General features: G+C 33.0%; 1 protein-coding gene across 3 annotated transcripts in view; it reads right to left on the bottom strand.

The window, feature by feature from the left end:
- The window catches only part of NELL2 (neural EGFL like 2), a 298065-nt gene that overhangs the window by 5572 nt on the left and 269552 nt on the right, over positions 1-22941 (bottom strand). For 2 of the 3 annotated variants that reach the window (XM_011368178.1, XM_011368179.1), the window contains 4 exons: positions 15710-15850; positions 7958-8151; positions 6601-6777; positions 4839-5063 (listed from right to left, as the gene is read on the bottom strand). In XM_011368178.1, the coding sequence (XP_011366480.1) occupies positions 4839-5063; positions 6601-6777; positions 7958-8151; positions 15710-15850 (737 nt within the window). The remainder of the gene's footprint in view (positions 1-4838; positions 5064-6600; positions 6778-7957; positions 8152-15709; positions 15851-22941) is intronic. The other variant, XM_011368180.1, reaches the window with a different exon arrangement.

Genomic DNA, 22941 nt, shown 5'->3' on the forward strand with positions numbered 1-22941 from the left:
GACCCTCTCCTAACTGACCTCCCTCTCCTCATTTGTGTTCCCCAAAAATCCATTCTCCACATATTAGCACCATGTTTCTATTTAAATTCATGTTTGTTGTGCCTTCAGCACAGTTTAAAATATTGTGAGTTTTTTCTGTTAGCAACAATCACTGAGAAAATATTTTCATAACAACCATAACAAAAAATATATAATACTTTAGAAATAAATTTAACAAGAAAGGTGCAGAAAAGGGTAAATCTGATTGAAGAAAATGTTTAAAAATCAGAAAAAATGGAAATAACATACCATGTTCTCAGATGGAAAGGATTATTAGAATATAAATGTCCATTTCATCAATATTAATAAATATATTTAAAGTCCGATTAAAATATTTATAGAGATTAGGGTTTAAAAATTTGGGGAAATTGACAAAAGTATCTTAAATTGATAAAAAAATAATTTCTGAAATAGCTAATAAAAGAAAAAGCAAGAATAATGAAAAGGAATTTACCTTAATAAATGTTGAAAACATTATAAATATTCTGTAATGTAAAAATGAAATACTGATGCAGAAATAGAAACCAGTGGGAACTAATGAAAAATCCAGATACAGACCACAGATCATATGAAAATTTAGTTTTTTAATTTTATTTCAGTAGTGATCGTGCACTGGCTATACATCTGAAAAAAAAGTTTCATCCCTATCTCACACCATAAATTTTAAAAAATTCAGATGGATTGAGAACTCTAAAGTAAAAGACAAGACAATTTAGTAGAAACTATAAGAGATATACACATGTTAAAGGAGTGGGGAAGACCATCATCAAGATAGGAAATCAAGAAACTATATATATGTATATATAATGTGCACATATAACATGCATATATAAATAACCTACATCTAAATAATAAATATAGATTTTAAAATCCCACAATTATCAATATTTTAGTATATCTTCATAGAATTCACTTTTATATTCCTTTATTTTCCATCCTTTTGCAATCAAAGTGCACATATAATCATACATATTTCATCTTAATTTCTATTGTAAACATTGTTAGTACTACAATGGCTGAATAATATAATCATGTAATATTATAATTATATAGAATTGTATAGAATATATAATTAAAATATAACATGATATTTTGCATCACAGAATTACTACAATTTATTTCACTATTTTTCTATTGTTGGACATTTTGGTTTCTTCCTTGATTCTGCATGACAAATGATGTTGAGATGAATATTGTCATGCATATAGCTTTTTGCATATTTTAGATTATTTCTTTAGGATGGAGTCACAAAACTGAAATTAATAGGACAAAAGATATTTATGTGGGAACAAAGAGCTGGCAAGGAGGGGTATGTGTGAGCTATTGACATGTATTTTTCAATGTCCCTAACAGTGCACAAGAATTACAATTTCAGTATATCTCTGTCAGCATTGGGAATTATGATGAAAAATTTTTTTACTGTAGTATGTGAAAATAATTATTCACATGTTAATTTATATTTAAGTATCAACTAAAAGTTGAAAGATTTCCTTTTTTAATAGCTGCATGTTTTTTAGTGAATTGTTTATTCATTCATTGCTGCTTTGTATATCGGGAAATAAGCATTTTTCTTATTAATTTTTATGTTTTTTAATCTAATAAAGAAATCATATTCTGAAAATAGTTTTCCAGTCTCCAGTTCTGACTTTCTACTTTTGTTTCTAATTTTGCTTTTCTATGGAATATCTAAATTTTCTTTGAGGTATATTTTATCACTTCCAAGTTAGAAAAGGAATCTCTCTTCTAGAATTTTGATAAATATTTGATTACATTTTGTTTGTTTTGATTTATTTTTAATATTTAATATTTTTTCCATGCGAAATTTATTGATATGTAACAGCATATAAATTACTTCCCTCAAATGCTGTCCAGTCATTTGAATATTTATAGAATATTCTTTTTTTCCTCTATCAATTCACAAAGCTCTCTTGATTGTCTATTAAAGTCTTCATTATAATGTCGCTTATTTATAGAATACTTGTTTCCTCAGACAGATGTATTCTTATGTTAGTACAAAGGCCCGTTTCTGTTATATGAAGGCAACATTTAGGAAGTGAGTAGCTTCGACTTTATAAAACTCTAATTTTTCTATACTTCAATTACTTCAGTATTGCATCTAGTCTTCCCAGGAGTTAAAAGAGGCCCCCTGTTTCCAATTTTCAGTGTTCTGCTCAGTGATTTCTTATTAAAGGAAATGACCCTCTAATCCCTCATCTCTCCTTATTTCTCAATTGGATACATCTATAGTTTGTTTGGGGCCCAAAGCATAATTGCCTGAAAACACCATGACCCCATCATAAAGGTGCATCATCTCAGATTTAGAAAAGACAACCTTAATAATTCATTTTTGACTCAGTTTAACTTCTGAGTGGAGGAAACATTTTTTTAACCTAAGCAAATGAAATCTGAAGACATCTTTATAAAGAAAAGGGAAATTTTTACTCTATTCCACCCAGCTAACCCCTAATTCCTCAGACTTCCTCTGCAATGTCATTTCCTTAGGAAGTAACTGGTTCACAGGTTGTACAGCCTCTTAGCACAGTGCTCCTTCCCTTCAGAGCACCCATCGCAGTTTGTAATGTTGTCTTTATCTGTTTCATGACTTAATTAATGTCTATTTACCCCACTATCAACAATAACAGCCAATATTTATTGAGTGCTTACTTCGATTCCAAATATTGCATCCTTGTCCAATGAAAACTTCTGTGATGACAGAAATGTTTTTTATATGTGCTATCTAATATCATAGCCACTATCCACATGAGGTTAGTGAGCAGTTGAAATGTGGCTAGTTGACTGAGAAATTTAATTTTACTTTTATTTAATTTTAATTAATTTAAATAGCCACATGTGGCTGCTGACTTCCGTATTGGACAGCATAGCTCTAGACAATAAGGTGCTGGGCAATAATTTCTAGAAATGATTCTGTCTGTTTTTCGCTTTTCATTATACCCCTGGTACTAGCCCAATACCCCCATACAATTTGTACTGATGGACTAAAGAGAATAACCCAGAGAGGGGTAGGGTGGGGAGATAAATAAAAACAATGAACTGAAAGCACCTAATTATGAAGAATGCTCACCTCCAAATTCATGTTCTGCATAAATTTTATTTAAAAAATAACATAAAATAAACAATAAAAGTGAATATTTGTAATAAATTCTGTAAAATTGAGCATATCCTAACAACTCATATTTAATAAGAGAAAAGGAAACCAGTATCAAATGGTAATTTCTGAGAATCAGTACTTATCTGACAAAAAAAAAAAAAAGAAAAAGAATTTAACGCCAAACTACACTTTCTGGAATACATTCTTACCTTGAGCCAAAAAATCCTAATAGTTGTTTATAAGGCAGTGACTGACAAGCTCATTCATGCTCTTTACCCCAGAAAATACTCTGATGTTTTTCTGCCTATTACTGCATGCACTTTTCTTATTGAAAATATCTGTCTGTGCCATATTCGGTGTGATTTTCATACCATTACCTGGTATATATTTGTGTTGTCATTGCTCAGAACAATAATCTAACAGTTAGATTAAGAGCGCAAGGGGACTCGACTCTATTTGATAATTAAATGTCAGAAAGTATTTTCCTGTTGCTCATTTATGCAGAAGTTTCTAGATACGAACTGTTAACTGTACTCATATTAAATGTATATCAAAACAACAGTGCATATACATTATTAGTAACTTTTAATTGTAGTAGTAACTTTCAAATTTGCTAATGCACTTACAGAAACCAGCATTGAATGTTCACTCAAAAACCTTTGCTTGATTGAAAACTGCATTGATTGAAAGAGCTAGAAATTTTAGTTTGAAATAGATAATAGCATCAAAGCTTAAAGCATTATATATTACTTTGTCCTGTTACATTGAGCCAGTCTAGTAAAAATTTGTACTAAGTGAATCTGAATTAGATTGCTCTACTGAAAAGTGTTTTTAAATGAAAATGCTCACTTAAAAAGACAGAACTGTGCTATGCTGGAAAAAATCTAGTATCTTTGCTTTCTTGTTGTTGTTAAGCTCTACAGATTTTTTACTTAGTTTTAGTGTTGGTTGCAAAATTATAACTGAACAACAATGACCTCTAAATCACATCTTTGTAGAAACAATAATCAAAGTAGAATGCTTTCAACTTTGTCACTATCTATGAATTCAATATACTCTGACTACATTATTTGTATATTAGTTCTTATTGAGGCACAGTGCTCTATTTTCCTATGATAATAAGAAGAAAAATCTTTATAATAATTTTTGTCCAACTGTAGGAATGAAATATGGTGAATAACAGGTCTTAAAATTTTCAACTCAATGTAACTGACCACAAGAAACCAAGAAATAAGCCTATTTTTTGCCTTATTGATTTTTATTTTGGAAAATATATCTACTTTGTCAATATATCTTACAGATCTCGTAAAAGGACCAGATAAAAATCAATAAACAATATTGTCTTCAATTATGAAAGAAGAAACAGAAAATTTGGTGTTGTCGGTTTTTTAAAGATGTGTACAGTTAGATACTTTAGGGCAGTTTAAGTAGGTTGTTTCTGTTTCGGTGACAGAAATAACTGATCATTCCGGTTTCCGACCATGTACCTCTTCTTGCATGTGTGTGGGAGGATTCACATGATGCTCAGCATAAGTGCTAACAAACAGTAGTATTTACTTCTCCCACCTCTCTTTGAACAATAAATAGGAAAAAAAAAATGCTTCCCATTGGCCAGGTTAAGCGCATTAATATCTATGAGCTCTCGGTGCAGCTGGCCAAGTGCTCCCTACCTGAATTTAATGGGTTTTACCTTGCACTGGCAGAGAGTACACTCGGTGCCATGTTTGATCCAAGAGGAGCCAGTGAAGCGAACCACATTCATCTCATCCAGGCAAGTTTTGGTGATGTCATTGCGGATGGTGTCGGCCTGGCAAGGGTCGGTGACACATCGTGGGCAGCACTCATTCTCTGGGAGCACACTGAATTCACACTCCACCTCTGGGCAAGGCAGGGGCCAACAGTCAACTTCCCCTTGCTGTAAGGAAAGCAGATGTGCAAAGGCAGAGGGAGAGGAAGGAAGAGTGTGGAGGGAGGAGAAGAGGGAGGGAGCACGGTGTTTATTGCACACTCAATTTATCATACTCAGACCTTCAAAGCCATGAAACTTGCAGAGCATCTACGAAAGCCCAATCTGAGTGATGAGGTCTATACTGCAGCTGGATTTTAAAACGCTCTTCAACAATTAAACACGAACAACAATAAGACAAAAGCAAAAACCATTCTCTTAAAACAATCAAATTTGCATGCCCCTATTTTTCCCATGAAAAAGGAGAATTATTTACTATGGAAGGGGTTTTTATTTAACTTGCTGCCTGTGAGATTCCTTTTTAAAAATAGTTCTCTTGATTTTTTTCCCCCTAACTTCTCACTGATTCCCTTCTGCATAAAAGAAAGTTTTGTCTATTTATGAGAAAATAAACTGAAATGTGAAGGGAATTTGACAGTTTTTGTTTGTTTGTTTATATGTTTCTCAGCACAGGGACTTTGAAAAAAAAAAAAGAACAAAATTAGGAACTGATTTCAGCCTTTTTATTCCACGTGGGAAAATTGTATGATTGGATCTTTGTAAACGTAGTTCCCACCTGTTTTCTATTTTCTTCATAATTCTGAATCTCATGGTTTTGTAGATGAAAGCAGCCTTCAGGCACAGAAACTGACCTTGCTCTTTCAATTGATTTTTGGGTTGAAAGTATAAAAAGGGAGCAACAAAAAAGCACTGCCTTAAAAATATCCTCATACAAATAAAAATAAAACTAGCCATAACTTTAAAAGTAGCATCTGTGAAACTTTCTTCTATAAAGACACACAGACCAATTTTCCTTTTCATTTATCCCACTAGAAAGAAACAAGAAATTTGGTCAAATGAAAAAAAGACTGGTGTTTTCTTTATCAAGTTTACATTTTCTTTTTTACCTACTGTTTCCAGTAGAAGTTTTAAAAATATATATACACATTGAATTCTAACACTCCAGATAAGTATTCATCACATGTGCATATTATGTGTAAAACAGGGTGCTCACCAGAACTACATCTACAGTAATGGTCTTTAGGAGAAAAAAAGTGTTGTTGTTGTTGTTCTTTAAGTCTGAGCATGACTGATAGAAATGGATTTAAAAAGTTCTATTTGGAAAAAAATTATATTTTTCATAAATGCCATTGTTCTATTCATAACAAACATTTAGTGAGTGCTTGTATATGCCATTAGGTATCTGTTCTAGATGCTGGAGTCTAAGTAAGCCTACACTGAATGAGACTGAGGAAACTGAGTCTTTTCTTCTTTTGAGCTCTGGAGATACTCCTGAAAGACATACACAACATGGTGTACCACGTCTACCCAGAATATTCCTTCTCAGGTCCTGACTGTATAACCATCATTTTGTCATTTTAACCAGGCTCACTTTTTGTAAACGCCAACACTATCTATGGCCAGGTACTGTGTACTGGTGGGTGGGGGAGGGCAAGGTTGCTTTCTGAATCTAAACTCTACCTGCACTTCATGTAGTTAAACTTACCAAGCAGCGGCACTGTTGGCAATTCTGGACCCATGTGTCACCACTGTTGTATAAGGTTTCCCCATTTTGATGGAGGCACTGACTACTAAGCCTTGGGTCACATTCAGGGCAGCAAAAAAGATCAACCGTGGGATTTTCACAGTCACAGACCATCCGTCGACACATTACAAATCCATTCTATAAGAGACGGAAGAAAAAACAGTTAGCAAAAGCCTCCATTTCTCAATATACTAGCATATGTATGTGTGTAGACATATATACATATATGTACATATATACAAATACATATTATATATATCCTACATATATATAATATATATAAAAGCTCAGATGTTGATTTGAAGTTGAGATAATTCACACTGTTTACCCAATATAATTGATTTTCTTTAAAGTTCTATTTTGTAGCCAACACACAGAAATTACCCAAGCTGGAAAATTTCCAATTTCCTTTCCACACACTACTCGACCAAAACAAAATTTCCCAGAAATGGCCACTATAAAATGATTAGCACTACATGGTCCTTATGTGCACATAAATGTGTATATAAATATACATGTACTTGTTTATTAGTATAGTAATTTGAATGCTAACTAAATTTTGTTTTGTGTGAGGGCATATATTTGGTAGCTAGTCAAAAAGTCTTACTTACATATTGTTAAGTTTATGAAATATTTCAGACCTTATGTTTTTATACAAACTGTTATAATTTCTTCCATAATAATTGAGTCCTTGGTACACAGTATAATTCATTTAACTGTAATTTAAGTCTCTATTATCAACTATGTACATGCAACAGAACATTGTTCTAAAATTAAAATAGAGCCCAAAATAGATATATTTAAGTCCTAGGCCATAGCATGTCCATTCTGCCTTCATTTATGCATTCATTCAAAGGTGATATTGTGACTATGGAAACAACAGCATAGTTAGCAACAAAAATTTTATCTACAAAATTTATACACATCGCATTATTTTCATATACTAGAATATTATTAAACAACAAAAAGGAATGGGTTACTGGTGTATGTCATGAATATAAATGAATGTCAAAAACATAATGTTGAGAGAAAGAAGCCAAACACAAAAGAGTAAGTACTATATGATTCCATTTATATGAGTCCCTAGAAAATACAGTTCTAATCTATAGTGACTGGAAATGGTATTTGCTTGGGGCTGGGGATATGGGACTAAGAAAGGACAGAGGCAACATTTTAGTAGATGAAGTGTTCTGTTAAATTAATTCTGATGGTAGTTAAATGTATATATGCATTTTTCTAAGTTCATTAAGCTGTACACTTGAAATATATATAAATTACACTTCAATAAAAATGATTAAAATTTTATATTTATACCAACCTGACATGAGCACACAGAGCACCGATCATTTTCCAACACCCAAATCTGACCATTGTGCTTAATTTTTCCATCATGGATGCAGTCCCCTGTGCAATTCTTTCCATGAGGACATCGGCAATCATATCCACCATCCAAGTTAAAGCAAATGGTATCGTTGGCACAGCTGTGCCTGCCGGTGCCACACTCATCAATATCTACGGCCAAGAAAAGGCAGCAGGCAGTGTGCTTAGAATATGCTCGGTTTCAAACAACTGCAATCAGCCGAGTTGTCTCCTGACATAAAGCATTCAGCTGTAAATTAATTTTCATCTTACTGGCATGCATTTTCCATTAAATGCTGATGAAAGCAATGTTAATCATCTATGGATTTCACAGGAAAATATTATCATGCTTGATTTCAAACACCAAATAACCTTGGTTAGATTTTTAACTTTTATACCTCTGTAAATACCATTAGGCTTTATGTAACACTTACATATTTTGAAAGTTAAGAATAAGGCTCACTTTATCAAACAAAAACAGTTTGGCTGTGGGAATTCTAAAAGTGCCTGTGATTTTTTTTTATTGGAGAAATCATCCTCAATGTTAAAATGGTACTTACAGAAAATCCTTTCTTTGTGGAAGATAAGATGTCACAGGAACCCTGAGGCATTTTATTCAATTTCAAGCCCTATTCTCACAGCCATGTCACCCACACATAAGCTCTTTTCAATGGTCTGTTGGGGTGTTCTTCCCTTACAGTCCAGGCATTTTCACACTGTCTTTACACCCTGCTTCTCACCAATGGGAGGGCAAGGCACCATCAGCAATTACCATGTCACTCACAAAGAATCCACCACTTCTTAACTTTTCCATTTCACATTATCATTTCATCTCCTGCCTGACTCAATTGGCAACTGCCCATTCTTCACCTGACCTCACCTATTCCATGGCAATCACAGCCTGAAGCATTTTCATACAGATGAAAAGCAAACATCTTGACCCACAGATCAGGTCCATAGGAGGAGACATGATTCATTTTATTTATCCCCATAATTTAAAGGTCACAAGCCAAAATACGTTTCAGGGATATTGTATGAGTGGCAGTAAGCAGTTATTTCCCATTTCATCTGTTTCTTCTGAGTAAAGGTCAAGAAAGAAATTAAATCGCAGCAGAAAAAGTGGGTTAGAGAGAAGACAGAACATATAGCTTTTAACTAGGTGAAATGTAGACTGATTTTACTTCAAAATTTTTATAATAGAGTTTAGTAAATATGTTTCTTATGTGGTTTGATTTCAACAAAATTGGAGACATGGATGAGTTGAAATTATATTTTAGCCATATTTAAATTCTTAAATACTTAAGTTCTGTCATATATACATTCCCGAAAATAAGTCACACAGTATATTTCTATTTACCTTGATTTTTTAATTAGTTCTCATCTCAATAAAACCAATGAATTAAGACAATGGCCAATTTTTTTTATTATAATTACAATGAACTATATTAGCTTAATTTGCCAAGGATAATAATGCTTATAATTATAGACTATGATCAAAAGGAGAACTGTTAGGCAGTATGAAGATACTTTAAAAATATTTTTAAAGGTATATTGGTTAATATATATATTTTTTTCAGATCAGAGAAAATTTTCTCTTGGTGATGGAAATGAAGATTTTAAAGTAGCTTTACGTTTAATTTATTCAGTATAATATGGTATATTTGATGAGTGGATCTTTGCCTCCCATTAAATATTCTTATAATTAGGAATTATTATAAGCAGAAAAAACATTAACCGTAGTTTTTTGGTCTCTCTGACCACAAACTCTACCAATACATCCTACTACATAGCCCTTTAATCATACATAAGAAGAGAAGATGTCCAGGCACAAAAAGAATATGTGTTCATAAATAAAGTACACCTACAATAAAGAAATAGAGTAAAAAGTAGCTCACTACAATGATTGATGTGTATTTGTCATATATGGAGAAACATGTAGGTAACTTGATCTAGCAGCAGCAGTTGACACAGTTTATTCACTCTCCCTGATAAATTTTCTTTATTTGCATCCTATCAACATGCTCCTTTGGTAGCTCTCTTGGGATCTTTCTTCTGACCACATACACACTCTCTAGTTGTGGCAACTAAACTATGAATAAGATTTAGCCAAGCAAAGAGGTGGTAAAGAGCAGTTTACTCAGAAGCAAGAGTGTGCTTGAAGGCACAACATTTAAAGCCATCAAGATGTTTTGAAGGAACAGAAATGTTGGTATGACTTGAATGTCCAGAATAGAGTAGATAAACATGCAGCTAAATAGATACTCAGGGCCCAAGTAAAGGTTGTGTTAAGAAGTTTGAACTTCATCGTTAAGAAAGTATAACGTCATTTTAGGGAATTGCAAAAAAAAATAATCATAATCAGATATTCACTTTGGAAAGATTCCTTTGACCTCATCTTGGTAAAGAGATTTGAGTAGATTTGAACTTGAAGCCAGAAGATCAATCAATAGGCTATTTCAGTAGTCCAGGCAAGAGATGGTCATATCATAAAAGCAAACACTTATATAGTACCTGGTATTACCAGATTTTAAGTACTTTCTTATAATGACTCATTTAATCCTCATAATAACTGTGGAAGGTACAATTAGTATCCCCATTGTATAGATCAGGAAATTGAGGCATAGAAATGTAGCATAACATAACTTTCCCAAGAAGACACATCAGTTTTCAGATAGGAACCCAGGCAGTCGGGCTCCAAGTCTGTGCTCTTAAGCACAAAGCTGTATTGAATGGTAGCAGTGGGGATGCATAGAAAGAAAAAACATAGATAGAATCTTCCAAGAAAGAAACAAGATAAAGCAATTTAGTGATTTGTTGGCTTCAAATATTAGGCAGAGGGAGGTGTCATGAATAATGGCTTGGAAAATTTGATTGATGATTATTTACAGGAAGAAGAGCAAGATTTTGCTGAGGAGTGGATGTGGGTGGCAGGGATGAGGAAGGACCTGAGATAGTTTAGTACACCAAATTACACTTTCCGTTGGGCTTCCAAGTAGAGCTGTCTAGAAAGTAACTGGATCTATGGGTCTGGAATTCAGAAAAAGGACTAGGTCAAAATATGAATTTGGCGAAGATATACTTTTATCATTCTCTTTCTCAAAAATACTCCTTCAGACTCAAGTTCAAACTTCTTAGAAAGGCATTTAAAGCTAGTTCCTTTGTTTACACTCTTTCTCTATCTCAGCTTGCCAATAATACATCACACTTGAAGTCCTAAAACAAATGCTAGATACTCAAGCCTTTCTTAATCTCAAACAGGAAATAATTTCTCTCTTTTATTCCTTACAGCCCTGAATTTATATTTTTTCTCAAATATTTTATCATTTTCAACCTTGTAGCTTTCTCTTCAATTAAGAAACTGACCACATTCTATCTTGTATGATAGTTTCTGTTATACGTATTTTACCTCTTCTACAAGCTGAGACCAGTGACCATCCTCCTTTATATATTTGTATGTAACAGATGCCTGGCAAAGTACCTGAAAGTACCCGTGCATTTATTCATTAACTACCTGTTGAGCTGAATTGGATTAATTTCATTTTATCCTTTTGCTTGATTTAGGTTAAAGATTTATGGTATTTGGCTTGAACATAATAACATTAAAAAGATACTGTCTTATAAACATTTTTGGGGGGTCTTGCAAGTTCAAAAAACCTCACCAAGCTTAAAGATAACCCAGAATGAAATGTAAACATGAAAACAAAATATTATTATGTTAAAAAAATACTGGGCTTTATTCTCAGGGTGTAGAAATGATGATGCAGACAAGAAAAATGGTATTTTGGCACATTACCTGGGGATTAAATGTCTATACACTTCTGACATAAATAAATGAGCAAAACAGTATATTTTGTATGAATGTGACTTGTAAACATGTATATTGTAGATTATACAACTGTAGTCTAAAAAATAGTGAAGCAGTGCACAGTTATTTATTGATGTCTTCAAGTATGAATTCTATACTTCAGAATAATTGTAAACCCACTGCTGTGGCTTTGTCCACTTTGAAATTTTTGTTGTTGTTGTTGTTGTTCAGCAACAGAAAAATAGCACCTGCTCAGAAATAATTATACTCTTAAAACTGCATCCTTCTACATATTAATACTACAGTTCTACAAATTGCTGAAATTCCAGTAAATTGGTAGGTGTTTAGAAGCATTTTAGTCTTTTTTGTTTTTTTCAATAACATAGGTGGGTTCTTTTCAAAGAACACTTCAGAGCACATTGTCTTCTGAAAGAGCAGTAGATTTTTCTGACAATCGTTATAAAGTCTATTGGAAGATAAATAGTAAAATCATCACTCCAGAATTGTGGTTTTTTAAAAATAAGATTTTCCCACTGTTTCTGTGTTTATGGCATTTCCTCGAAAAGCCTTTTGGGTGTAAACATATCATAGAACTCTTTACCTCCTTCTTTATGTTTATTATGTGTTACTTTAACGGCTAGTTTAATTTTCCTTGTTATTTTCTGAACACTCATGAATGCACTAATCATGTTTTGTCCTGATCACTTAAACATAGCTACTATAAATCACATTATATATCCACTTTTAACATAGGTTATGTTCCTAACATACTTCTGATTAAAATATTATCTATCATATGTTTCAATCTTTTTCATTATAAAAACAAATATATCATCTACTATGTGCCAAGAATTATTGTAGACACTGATGACTGACAAGCAAACAAATCATATGACTTTTGAAGCTTACGTTATATAGCAGATAATAAGCAAGTAAACATATTAATATATACAATCATTTCATTAATATATACAAAAATTTCTATGAAGAAAAGTGGAACAGGGTAAGTGAATAGTGGCAGGGGTAGGATGCTATTTTAAATTGGGACTCCAGGAGAAGCCATTTTAGAGGAAATCTTAATTAAATTAAAAAAGAAGCAGGCAAAGGGGTGGGAGAAAGACATTCCAGACAACAAGAACAACACGTGAGAAGGGAATCAGTTTGGTATATTTGAGAAGTGTTAGGAAAGCCAAATATCCATATCATGTAAGCCCTTGTAAACCATCGTTAGGGTTTGGATTTTACTCTTCCCTGGAGAGCGAAAGGAGAAGCTTGTAGTTTTATGAGAAAGCCAGGAGAGAGTGGCATCCTCAAGGCCAAGTGAAGAAAGTTGTTTAGAGAGGAAGAAATAATCAACTGGGCCAAATGGCTGAGTTGTCGAGCAAACCCATGGGTTTGGCAAGATGGCAATTGTTAGTAATCTTGAAAGGAGAGCATTCACTGGAGCAGCAGGACTAAGGCCTCACTGGAAGCAGGAGAGCAGAGATACCAAGTCTAAAAAATTATTTTTAACAGTTTTATTCTAAAAGGGTGCAGAAAAATGGGAGGAATATTGGAAGAATCAGGTGATGCAAAGGGAAGTTACTTTTTATTGTTTTTTGTTTTATTTTTTAAAGATGGGTGTAACTCAGGCTCTTCGTGTGGTAATGAGAATGATGCAGTAGGAAAAGTGTTATTTGTGACATGGAAGAAAAAGTGGGTAATATAAGGGCAAAGACTTCACACAGGTGAGAAGAGATGGGATGCAAGGTACAATGGAGGGTTTAAATTTTCATAGGAGAAATGAAACTTTACTCAATGAAACAGGAGTGAGGGAAATGCTGGACAATGCTGATGGTCCTTATAGTAGGCAGCTTATAAGATAACCCTCAATGATCTTTATCATTTAATATCTAGGTTCTTTTGTAATCTTCTCTCCAGAATGCAGAATTACTTCCAATGAATAGAATATGGAAAAAGTGATGAAAGCTCACAGATAAGATTAAGTTATGAAAAGGTTGTGGCTTCCATCTTTGGTACTTGCTTTCTCTTGAATTGCTTACTCTAGGGGAAGACAGCTCCCATGTTTTGAGGCCGCTCATGTGTTAAAAAAAAAAAAAGGCCTGCCAATAGCCACATGAGCGACCTTGGAAATAGCTTCCCATTTCCCCCACTTCCATCCCAGACAAGTCTTCGTGATAAGACCACAGCCCCGGCCCACAACTTGACTGCAATCTTATGTGAAACATCGAAACAGGCATCCAGCTAAGCTGCTGTGAGATAATTTTTGTTGTTTTTAGTTGCTAAGTTTTGGGGGTAATTTGTTATGCATCAATAGATAACTAATAGTGACTGCAGTTACAAATGTAAAGAAAGATAGTCAGCAGTGTATGTTTTTTCTATTTATGTTCTGATGAACATAAAAAGGGTATGCAAGGATATCGAGCAAAATTAAACACAAGTTATCTCCCTAGAGGAGAAGTGGAAAGGATGGGGAAAAGAGGAATAAAACGAAGCTGCATTTTCAGCTTTAATCTATATATTTCTATATGACTTATACTATCTGTAATCAGTTTATATTCATTCTTTATGTGTGCAACTTAAAATACAATATTAACAAAAAAGTAGCTCTGAAGACTTTTTTTCTCATTATATACCACAGCATATTGGAAAAATAGTTTATCAGAGAAGAGCAGAATCACAATGATCTGCTTCTTAAACTGCAATCTGTGGTTCCTGGCATTCTCTACTGGATTAGGAGTATATTCACTCTGGAACACTGACAAGTGCAAGGTAAAGCCTTCAGACCACAGTTAAGTTGTTATTTGCAAATGCCAGGTTTTCACTCCTGGTAAGGCAACAGTAGTTCCATTCCTATGTAAAAATCCAAATGGACCTTCTGCTCAAGGTCCAGGGCTCTGCAGCTGCTGGCAAAGCATGCTGGGAGCCTTGGCATCTATCACAGAAGTCTGTTTCCCTTTTCTCTATGTGAAAACCTTTGGGGCACGAAGATAAAAGACATCTTGTCATTTAGGTGTTAAGTACTGTTAAGTTAGAATTTCCAAGGCTTTCATTGACAGTGTCATTTTAGCCACATTATTCTCTCAGGCTCTTACTCAATGAAGGTATAAATGCAAATGGAGAAAATAATGACATTTTGAGGTTTGTTTTGTTCTGCATTCCTGTGCCTAACTTCTGATGGCAAACCCTTTCAGTGCGGGTGGTTTCTCTGGCAATTATTCACTGGGCTTTGCTTACTCTACCTGCTTTCTAAAAATTGTACCCCTTAACAGAGGATATAGGAAAATAGAGTTGTCTGTCAATTCACTGAAAATAATTCAAAATTAATGGTAAATAATTGAATATAATCTGGTTGAATTTTCCACTCTTATTAGATTGAAATCTTTTAAGCAGGGACCATGTCTTCTGTATTCAACATTCAATAAATATCTCTTACTTTGCCACGCAGGTGGTATGTTAGAAACAGCCCAAAATAGCATGTATTATGTATATTATTTGGCCATATCATCACTGTATTTTCTCTACCCCCTTTTTCTCTCTATCCTGCTTTCCCCATCTTTTTTTTTTTTTTTTTTTTTTTTTTTTTTTTAGGGTCAGATTTTTGCATGCTGCCATTCAAAAATTTATTTGATATTATGGGTTTATTCATTCTAAAAACACCCTTTAACAGTTGCAAATATCCACAGAGAATTGGTTTAGCATCACAAATTTTAATTATCTAAAAATCAATTATAATTAGCAAGCAAGAGTTAGATGTTAGCATGTTTCCAATCACTGTTGTATAAACATGCAGGAAAAATCACCAATAACTTAAACATTAGGTCAATTTCTACTATTTACATTTAACTGTATATTCCTCAAGTTCAAAAGGAGTTCTTAAACTCCAGGTCTTCTCCTCGTACTGACCTTCACATGATTCTCCACTTGGTGAAAACATCCCATTGTCATGGTAGCCATCTCTGCACTCACAGTGGTACCAGCCAGGCAGGTTAATGCAGTTAGCGCGGCTGTCACACTGAACAAAGCCATCAGAGCACTCATCAATGTCTGTTTGGCAAAGAAAACAAGAATGGGATGTTAAACAATTGCTGCTTTTCTCTCAAAGAAACTAAAATATTCTACTAAATGGCTACTAAAATTTTAGTGCCAGCAAATCCTCAAAACTTAGAAAACATAAGATTAAGAAAGTCTACTTGGTTATTGAAAGGTATGCAGAAAGAATATAGTAGTATTAATAACAGGAGAAACATCTAGACAGCTTTTCTGCTGCAAAAGTCATCCAAGTGTAGAAAATGGAAAGAAACCATCTGCAATAGTCATTAGTGCTGCTCATCAAATATTTCCAGCTCTTCTTTTAGATACAAGCTAGGATTGCCATGTGACTTCCTGAAGCTAATTAGGGAGTGACACATGTCACTTCTAGGCAGAGCCTTGAAGATGCAGACTGTGACCCACATGTACCCTTCCCTCATCACAATGATCAGCAATTTCTAATAGTCAGCCCAAGTTCCTGAGTGAGGATGGGCAAATATAGTATGAGCAAGACATCAACTTTTTTGCTTTAAGCCTCTGAGATTTTAGGGTCTTTTATTACTATTAGCATAACCTATCTCAACCTGACCAATACATCGTTGGTCATGAATAAATGGCAATAGCATTCATGAAACAACGTGCTTCATATTTTTGAGACTATATACCATTTATGTAACTTTTTAATGGGTTTCACATGTATTACTTCATTCAATCTTCAAAAAAACAAAAAACAAAAAACAACAAAAAAAAAACTTGCCATGTAGGTAACACATCAGACATATGAAAAAAATGAGGTGAAAGAAAATTATAAGATTTAATCAAAGTCACCTAAAAGTTCATAGTTGCCTGACTTTTAGGTATGTGCTCCTTCATACAAGCAGACAAACTAAAATTGGCGAAATGTTCTAAACAAAGCGAGCTATGTATTTTGAGGCCCATATACTCTTATTAGTGGCTTATTACTATACCCAAATATTCTGAGCCCTTTATTTTCCTGTTCAGTCTGTTGCATAATGGAAACATTCAACCTCATTCAAGTCATTCTTTGCTCATAGAGGGAAAAGTAACTCTTATAGTTGTCTTACTAAGTGTCCCCTTCTCAAATATCTTCTGAGTTTCTGAGTGCTGGGTTGACTTAGACTCTGCTAAATGATCTGATGCTATTGCACCATTGTAGCTGCCAAAGATATCCACATGCACCCCATTCCCATGACAGCTTTATGCCATGACTGAAGACTCCACGTGCCAGGATAGGATAGCTCTTTCTTATATACATTCCACACTTGTGTCATATTTCCTGTTACAGTGACCAGGCATGATGATGTCCCTCATGCTGAAGGGAAGGTCAGCTGCTTTTTAGTCCCATCCCTCTAGACAGTCCACTCCAGTTCAGTAGAACCCATTTCCTTTCTATTTCACTCTCGTCTAACTCTAAATTCTTGGAAATATATATTCCTTTCATGTTCTTTTTAAATTTCCTCTCTTGTTATGTTCAATTTTGAAAGAGACACATTTTTTAATAAACTTTTTTTAAAAAGAGAAATAAGCCATCACTCAGTTCTTTTCTATTTTTTATTAAATTTATTGGGGCAACACTGGTTAATAAAATTATATAGGTTTCAGGTGTACAATTCAATAATATGTTATTTGTATATCGTATGTGTGTTTACATCCAAAGTCAAATCTTCTGTCACCATATATTTGACCCTCTTTATCCTTATGTACCTTCCCCTCTTCTCCTTTTCCCTCTGGCAACCACTAAACTGTTGTCTGTGTCTATGAGTTTTGTTTGTTTATCTTGTTCGTTTGTTGCTTTCAGTTGTATATCCCACATATGAGTGAAATCATATGGTTCTCGATAAGTCCAGAGTTCTTTCATTAAAACAAGGTACAAACCATATTCTTAGATTAGGTAACAGGTCAAAAAATACATATTTGATATCACTGCAAAATTTTAACATTATTTCTGAACTAAGAATGTTTTTGCCTCTGTAGTTCTTCTTCTGAAGAGATAGTTTCTACTTTTAGTTATTCCTACTGTCAAAATAATTGTTAGTGACCAAATCAGCTAACCACTGACTTCCTGACACACAGTTGATGTGAATTGCTTCCATTTACTAAGGCCTCATAGGTTTATTTCAAATGAAAATAGGAAAAAGCCTATTTGTATTTCAAAGGCTTTCCTAACTGATGAACCTCCGATTATAAATAGGACTAAAGTGTTATGCTCATTTCAGCTTTACAGGGTCTTTATTCTCATGCAAATGAGGCAGAAAATTGATTATGTCATTTCTTAAGTGCATGAACAAAAGAAAACAGAATGGGATTAAAGCTTTAGAAGCGAATTTATTGGAAAAAGGCCATAAAGGGGTTGTTTAGAATATCTTGTTTTAATTGAAAAAATTTTAAAAAGGAAAAAAATAGAATATCTCATTTTAGAAGAATTTGGTCATTAGTGTTTGTGATTTAGAAGTAACTATGAATGGAACGGAGCTTGCTCCACTGAAGCAACTTTTGTGTCTATATTTAGATTTTAATTTAGTCCTTTTTTCCTTGCCTGAACAGTTGCAGGATCACCTTCGATTCCATGACATACATTTCAATTTTTACTTCTCGCTTATTTTCTCTTGTCACTATTTTCAATCACAATGCCCACTCCTATACTGCCTCGTCCTCACTTCTTTTTATTTACATGACGGCAACTTTTCTTGATCTATAAACATACTCATTAAAGATTAATAGAAATGCTTTGCTTTATATTAGTTTTTTGAAGACTGGTGATACCAACATATGTTGGCCATAATGTATTTTCATATACAGTTTATTATTTTATTATGTAAATTATTACTACTAAGTAGTATTTTAGAGAATGTATACACAAATATTATGTATTGCTCATTAATTTACCATTCGATATTTACTGAATACCTGTTATGTGCCAAGTACTAAGTGCTAGAGAAACAAGGATGCACAAACAAGAAACATTTTCTGCCCTCAAAGGGTTTATTATCTATCTAAATGGTGTTTTAAGAAAATTAAATTAATCAAAATCTAAATTTATAATCATATAAGGACAGTGTTTCCTAATGTTATACATCTACCAACACTGGTATTGTATTTTGGTGATAATAGTCAATTCTTTTATTTTAATAGGTACATATTTATATTTATATTTCCAAAGTTATTTTCATTTATATTGATAGTAGTAAATTTGTATTTAAATTTAAAAAGTGAGAAGAATTAGAGAAAAAATATAAAGTAAATATTGGTACAAATGTCTATAAATATGATAAAAATTATGAAGGTGGCATATAAATGACTGAAGTTTGAAAACACCAAAATACGGTGTGGAACAATTATTCACATTTCAGAAGAATTTGCTGAGTAATTCCTTAGGTAGAGAAATGCCTTAATTCATTTAAAATGTGATTCAATTTTAAAAATATATAAGTATACGTATGCTCAAATTGTATACTTACTACCCTTTAGGATAGCAAAGAAAAACTAGCCAGATAATATATTTTGCTTTATCTTATACTTTCATGTACCTGATAATTTTGATTTGTTTATGCAAGCTTTTCTACTTTGGTAGAAAATGAAAGTGTGCTTAAATTACCAAAATACTCACTTCCCATCTGAAGGTATGTTTGTTTGGCTCATGGCTCTAGTTAAAGCCAAAAATAAAAGTCTCATCTGTAAGCTATTTGATGTCCTCAGTTTCTCAGTAAATACTTAGTAAGTGAAGAATTGAAATCCGTTCCATAATTTAAGAATTAAGTACATTTTATCTATACACAAATGTGGATATTACTATGTTATAACATATAGATCCACATATATTATGCTTTACATAATGTGTAATAACAGAAAAGAGTAAAAAAAAACTTTAAAGAATTTATTTTTTGTGTACTTTCTTCAGGTCAGTTAAAATCAAACTTCACATTATCTAACTGAGTTAGATATACAGAGAACAGCAGCTCTATAGGAGACCTATGTTATTATTTCATTCCACATATGAATTACCAATTTTGAACAAATTACTTTCCGAACTGAATAAAAGTATTCCCAAAGATAGTACAAGATGTATAAGCTCATATGATTTAGTCTTGATTACAAGGTCCTTAATTGTGTACTCTATAGGCATATTATATAAAAAACAAAAAATAAAGTTTATGAAAAACTATAATTTTAGTATATATTCTGTCTTAGAAACAATTTTCTATTTCCTTAGGGACAATTAGGATTTTTTTTAGTACCTACATTTAGAACAGTCAGTTAGTGATGATATTAAGATGTTGTCCAAAGCACAGAGAATCTAAAACCCAAAAGATATTTAGCCATCCAACAACAATCATGAATAGTAGTCATACTACAGGGATCAAAATTTACTTAGATAATAACTGGAAGGCACTGTTGAGGATAGATTTTCTAGAAAGCACATATGTTTTAAGGTAATCATTAAAAATAAACCAACAAGCAGAACAAGAAAGGAAAATGTATGAATACAAAAAGCTCACACATGTCAGTGTCTCGTTTCCTTTGTTTCCCTCAGGTATGATGACCAAGGCTGGGTACCTTCTACAATGGCACACATACAGATCACTGGCTTCAGAGGTAGCCACTGAAAATGGCTTTTGCCATAAGCATTTAAAGAGACACCTTAGAAAATGACAAATTATTTCTTTCTAAAATTAAATAGTTATAAAACAAGATACTTGAGTGATAACCTCTTTTTCATGCATAGTACCAGTTATTTCTATCATAAAAACATAACTAAGAATAATAAAGAATTTAAAATAATGCAAATGTCTAGAACCATCCATACCTAAAATAGACTCTAATCATTAGTTAATCATGCTTCCTTTTAAGCCATAGGAAAAATGATCAGTTGCTACTCTATACAAAAGAAAAGAAAGTCCAATTCTTTTTTTTTAATGAGCACACTATTTTTAATGGCAAAGTCGAATAATGAGAATACTGTCTTTCATACTATTTATCATGAATAAAAACCTGACATTTCTCATATAGTACTTGGACTATTTATATCACTATTCTGTGCACTGGTGGTTAAATTATATTGATAAACAGCAGGCAATTAAACATCCTCAAAACAATTAATCAACTCTTGATTACCCACATGTGGATTATTTGCTTTCTAGATTATCTGCATCTTTTTTTTTAATTACAAGGTCATTTTCCTCTGTCTTTTGTTGAGCTTCTGGGGAGCCTGCTTTCAACATTTAGATATGAATGCTCAAGGAATGCAAACTCATTTGAGTATTATATTATTTTTAACAACTAGGCCAGATTTGGATATAAAATATTGTCTAAAATTTCATAAGAAGACTGATTTTCTCAAATAAAATTTCTGAAAATAAAACATAATTTTTAAAAATCATAAAATTCTCTTTGCAAGCTGAGTGATGACACTGCAGATTTAGTTAAAATTTTCATTACTTTATAGTTCATTATTAGGAAGTTAATGACTGCTCTTTAAAAAAAAAGAATATAATTTTATTATCATGTCACACACAACAGTCCTCACAACAACCATGTGAGATATTCTTATCCCTATATCATAGACAAAGAAGAGGTGAGAGCAAATACATTGCCTAAGGTCACACAATAGACTGGAACTCTTTCAATTCCAAGTCCAGTGCTCCTTGTCTCACATTAGGCTGCCTCTAAAGACCAACTCTGGGCCAATCAGAAACAGCTTATGCTTTGAGTGAATTCCAGCTCTTTGGCTTGTTAGTTGATAACTTTGATTATTTTACTAAACTTTTCTGGGTTTTCTATTTCTGAACTAGAAATATTTTTTTTTTCAGAGTTTACAAAGTATGTTCACTTATCATTTGATTATTTGAAAAGGAGCAGGGGGAAATAGAGTTTTACAAGTAGGGTTTAGTTCAGAGGTCTTTTCTTCTGTGGACAACTGTGGGCCACTAAAGAGTTACTAAGAGTAGAGAGATGTTATCTAAGTAACACTTCAGGAAGAACAGGGTAGCACCTATATGCTAGATAAATAGGAGTAGGCAAGACTCAAGGCAGTTTCATATGTTTATGAGCTGCTTTTCATTGTCTAAGAAAAAGGTAATAAAGATTTTAACTAGAAAAAATAGAAATAGAGATAAAGTAGCATTTCTTTTTCAAATGCTTATCTTTAGTCAGGATATAAGGCCCTTTCTTTTCCCTTGTGTTGATGTCAGACCAGCCTACTTCACATTCCACATGTCTGGGGACATACCACAGAGAGTAAGAAGGTCAAGACAACCTAATTTGTGTGTGTGTGTGTGTGTGTGTGTGTGTGTGTGTGTGTGTGTGTAGTTCCTAGAGTCTAATTACTTTATCATTTATTTTTTTTCCTTCAGAGTCTTTGTATATGTTGTTCCTAATGTCTGGAATGTTCACTTTTTCTTGTCCCCTCACCCAGTTAGTTAACTATTTCTCAGCTGTCTGTGTCTCATATTAAAATTAATCGCCTTGGGGAAGACTTTCTTGACTCCAAAAGCCATGTTAGATACCTTATAGCTCATTGCTTTTTGTATTCTCCCCCGGGTTACTTGTATTTTTGCCTTAATAGCAATTATCTCAAGATTTATTTTATTTTTTTTATTTATTTATTTTGTCTAAGCTTGCAAATATCATACTAATAATTAGAATAACTTCAATTCTGGAGAAAGTGCTCCCTATCTTTTACCTCCTTTTCAAAAGTATCTTGATTCTTTGGGCTTTTTATCAGTTTGTGAATTTCCCACCAATAAAATAAAACAAAACAAAACAAAACAAAAAAACGAGAAGGACATCTGCATTGATTTTATAGATTGATTTTGGGAGAACTGATATCTTTACATTATTGAATCTTTTTATTCATACACATGATTTATTTCCTCTTTCTTTAACAATTTTTATAGTTTTTATAGTCTTTGTAGTTTTCTAAAAGGATGTCTTGGGCATATTTTGCCCTAATTTATTCCTAACTTTTTTTGCTTTCCTTTTTTTAAAACCAACTTTATTTTTTCCCCAGCTTTATTGAGGTATAATTGACAAATAAAATTGTAAGATATTTAAATTGTACAATGTGATGATTTGATATATGTATACAT

The sequence above is a fragment of the Pteropus vampyrus genome, unplaced genomic scaffold (assembly GCF_000151845.1).
Source record: "Pteropus vampyrus isolate Shadow unplaced genomic scaffold, Pvam_2.0 Scaffold140, whole genome shotgun sequence".
NCBI lineage: Eukaryota > Metazoa > Chordata > Mammalia > Chiroptera > Pteropodidae > Pteropus > Pteropus vampyrus.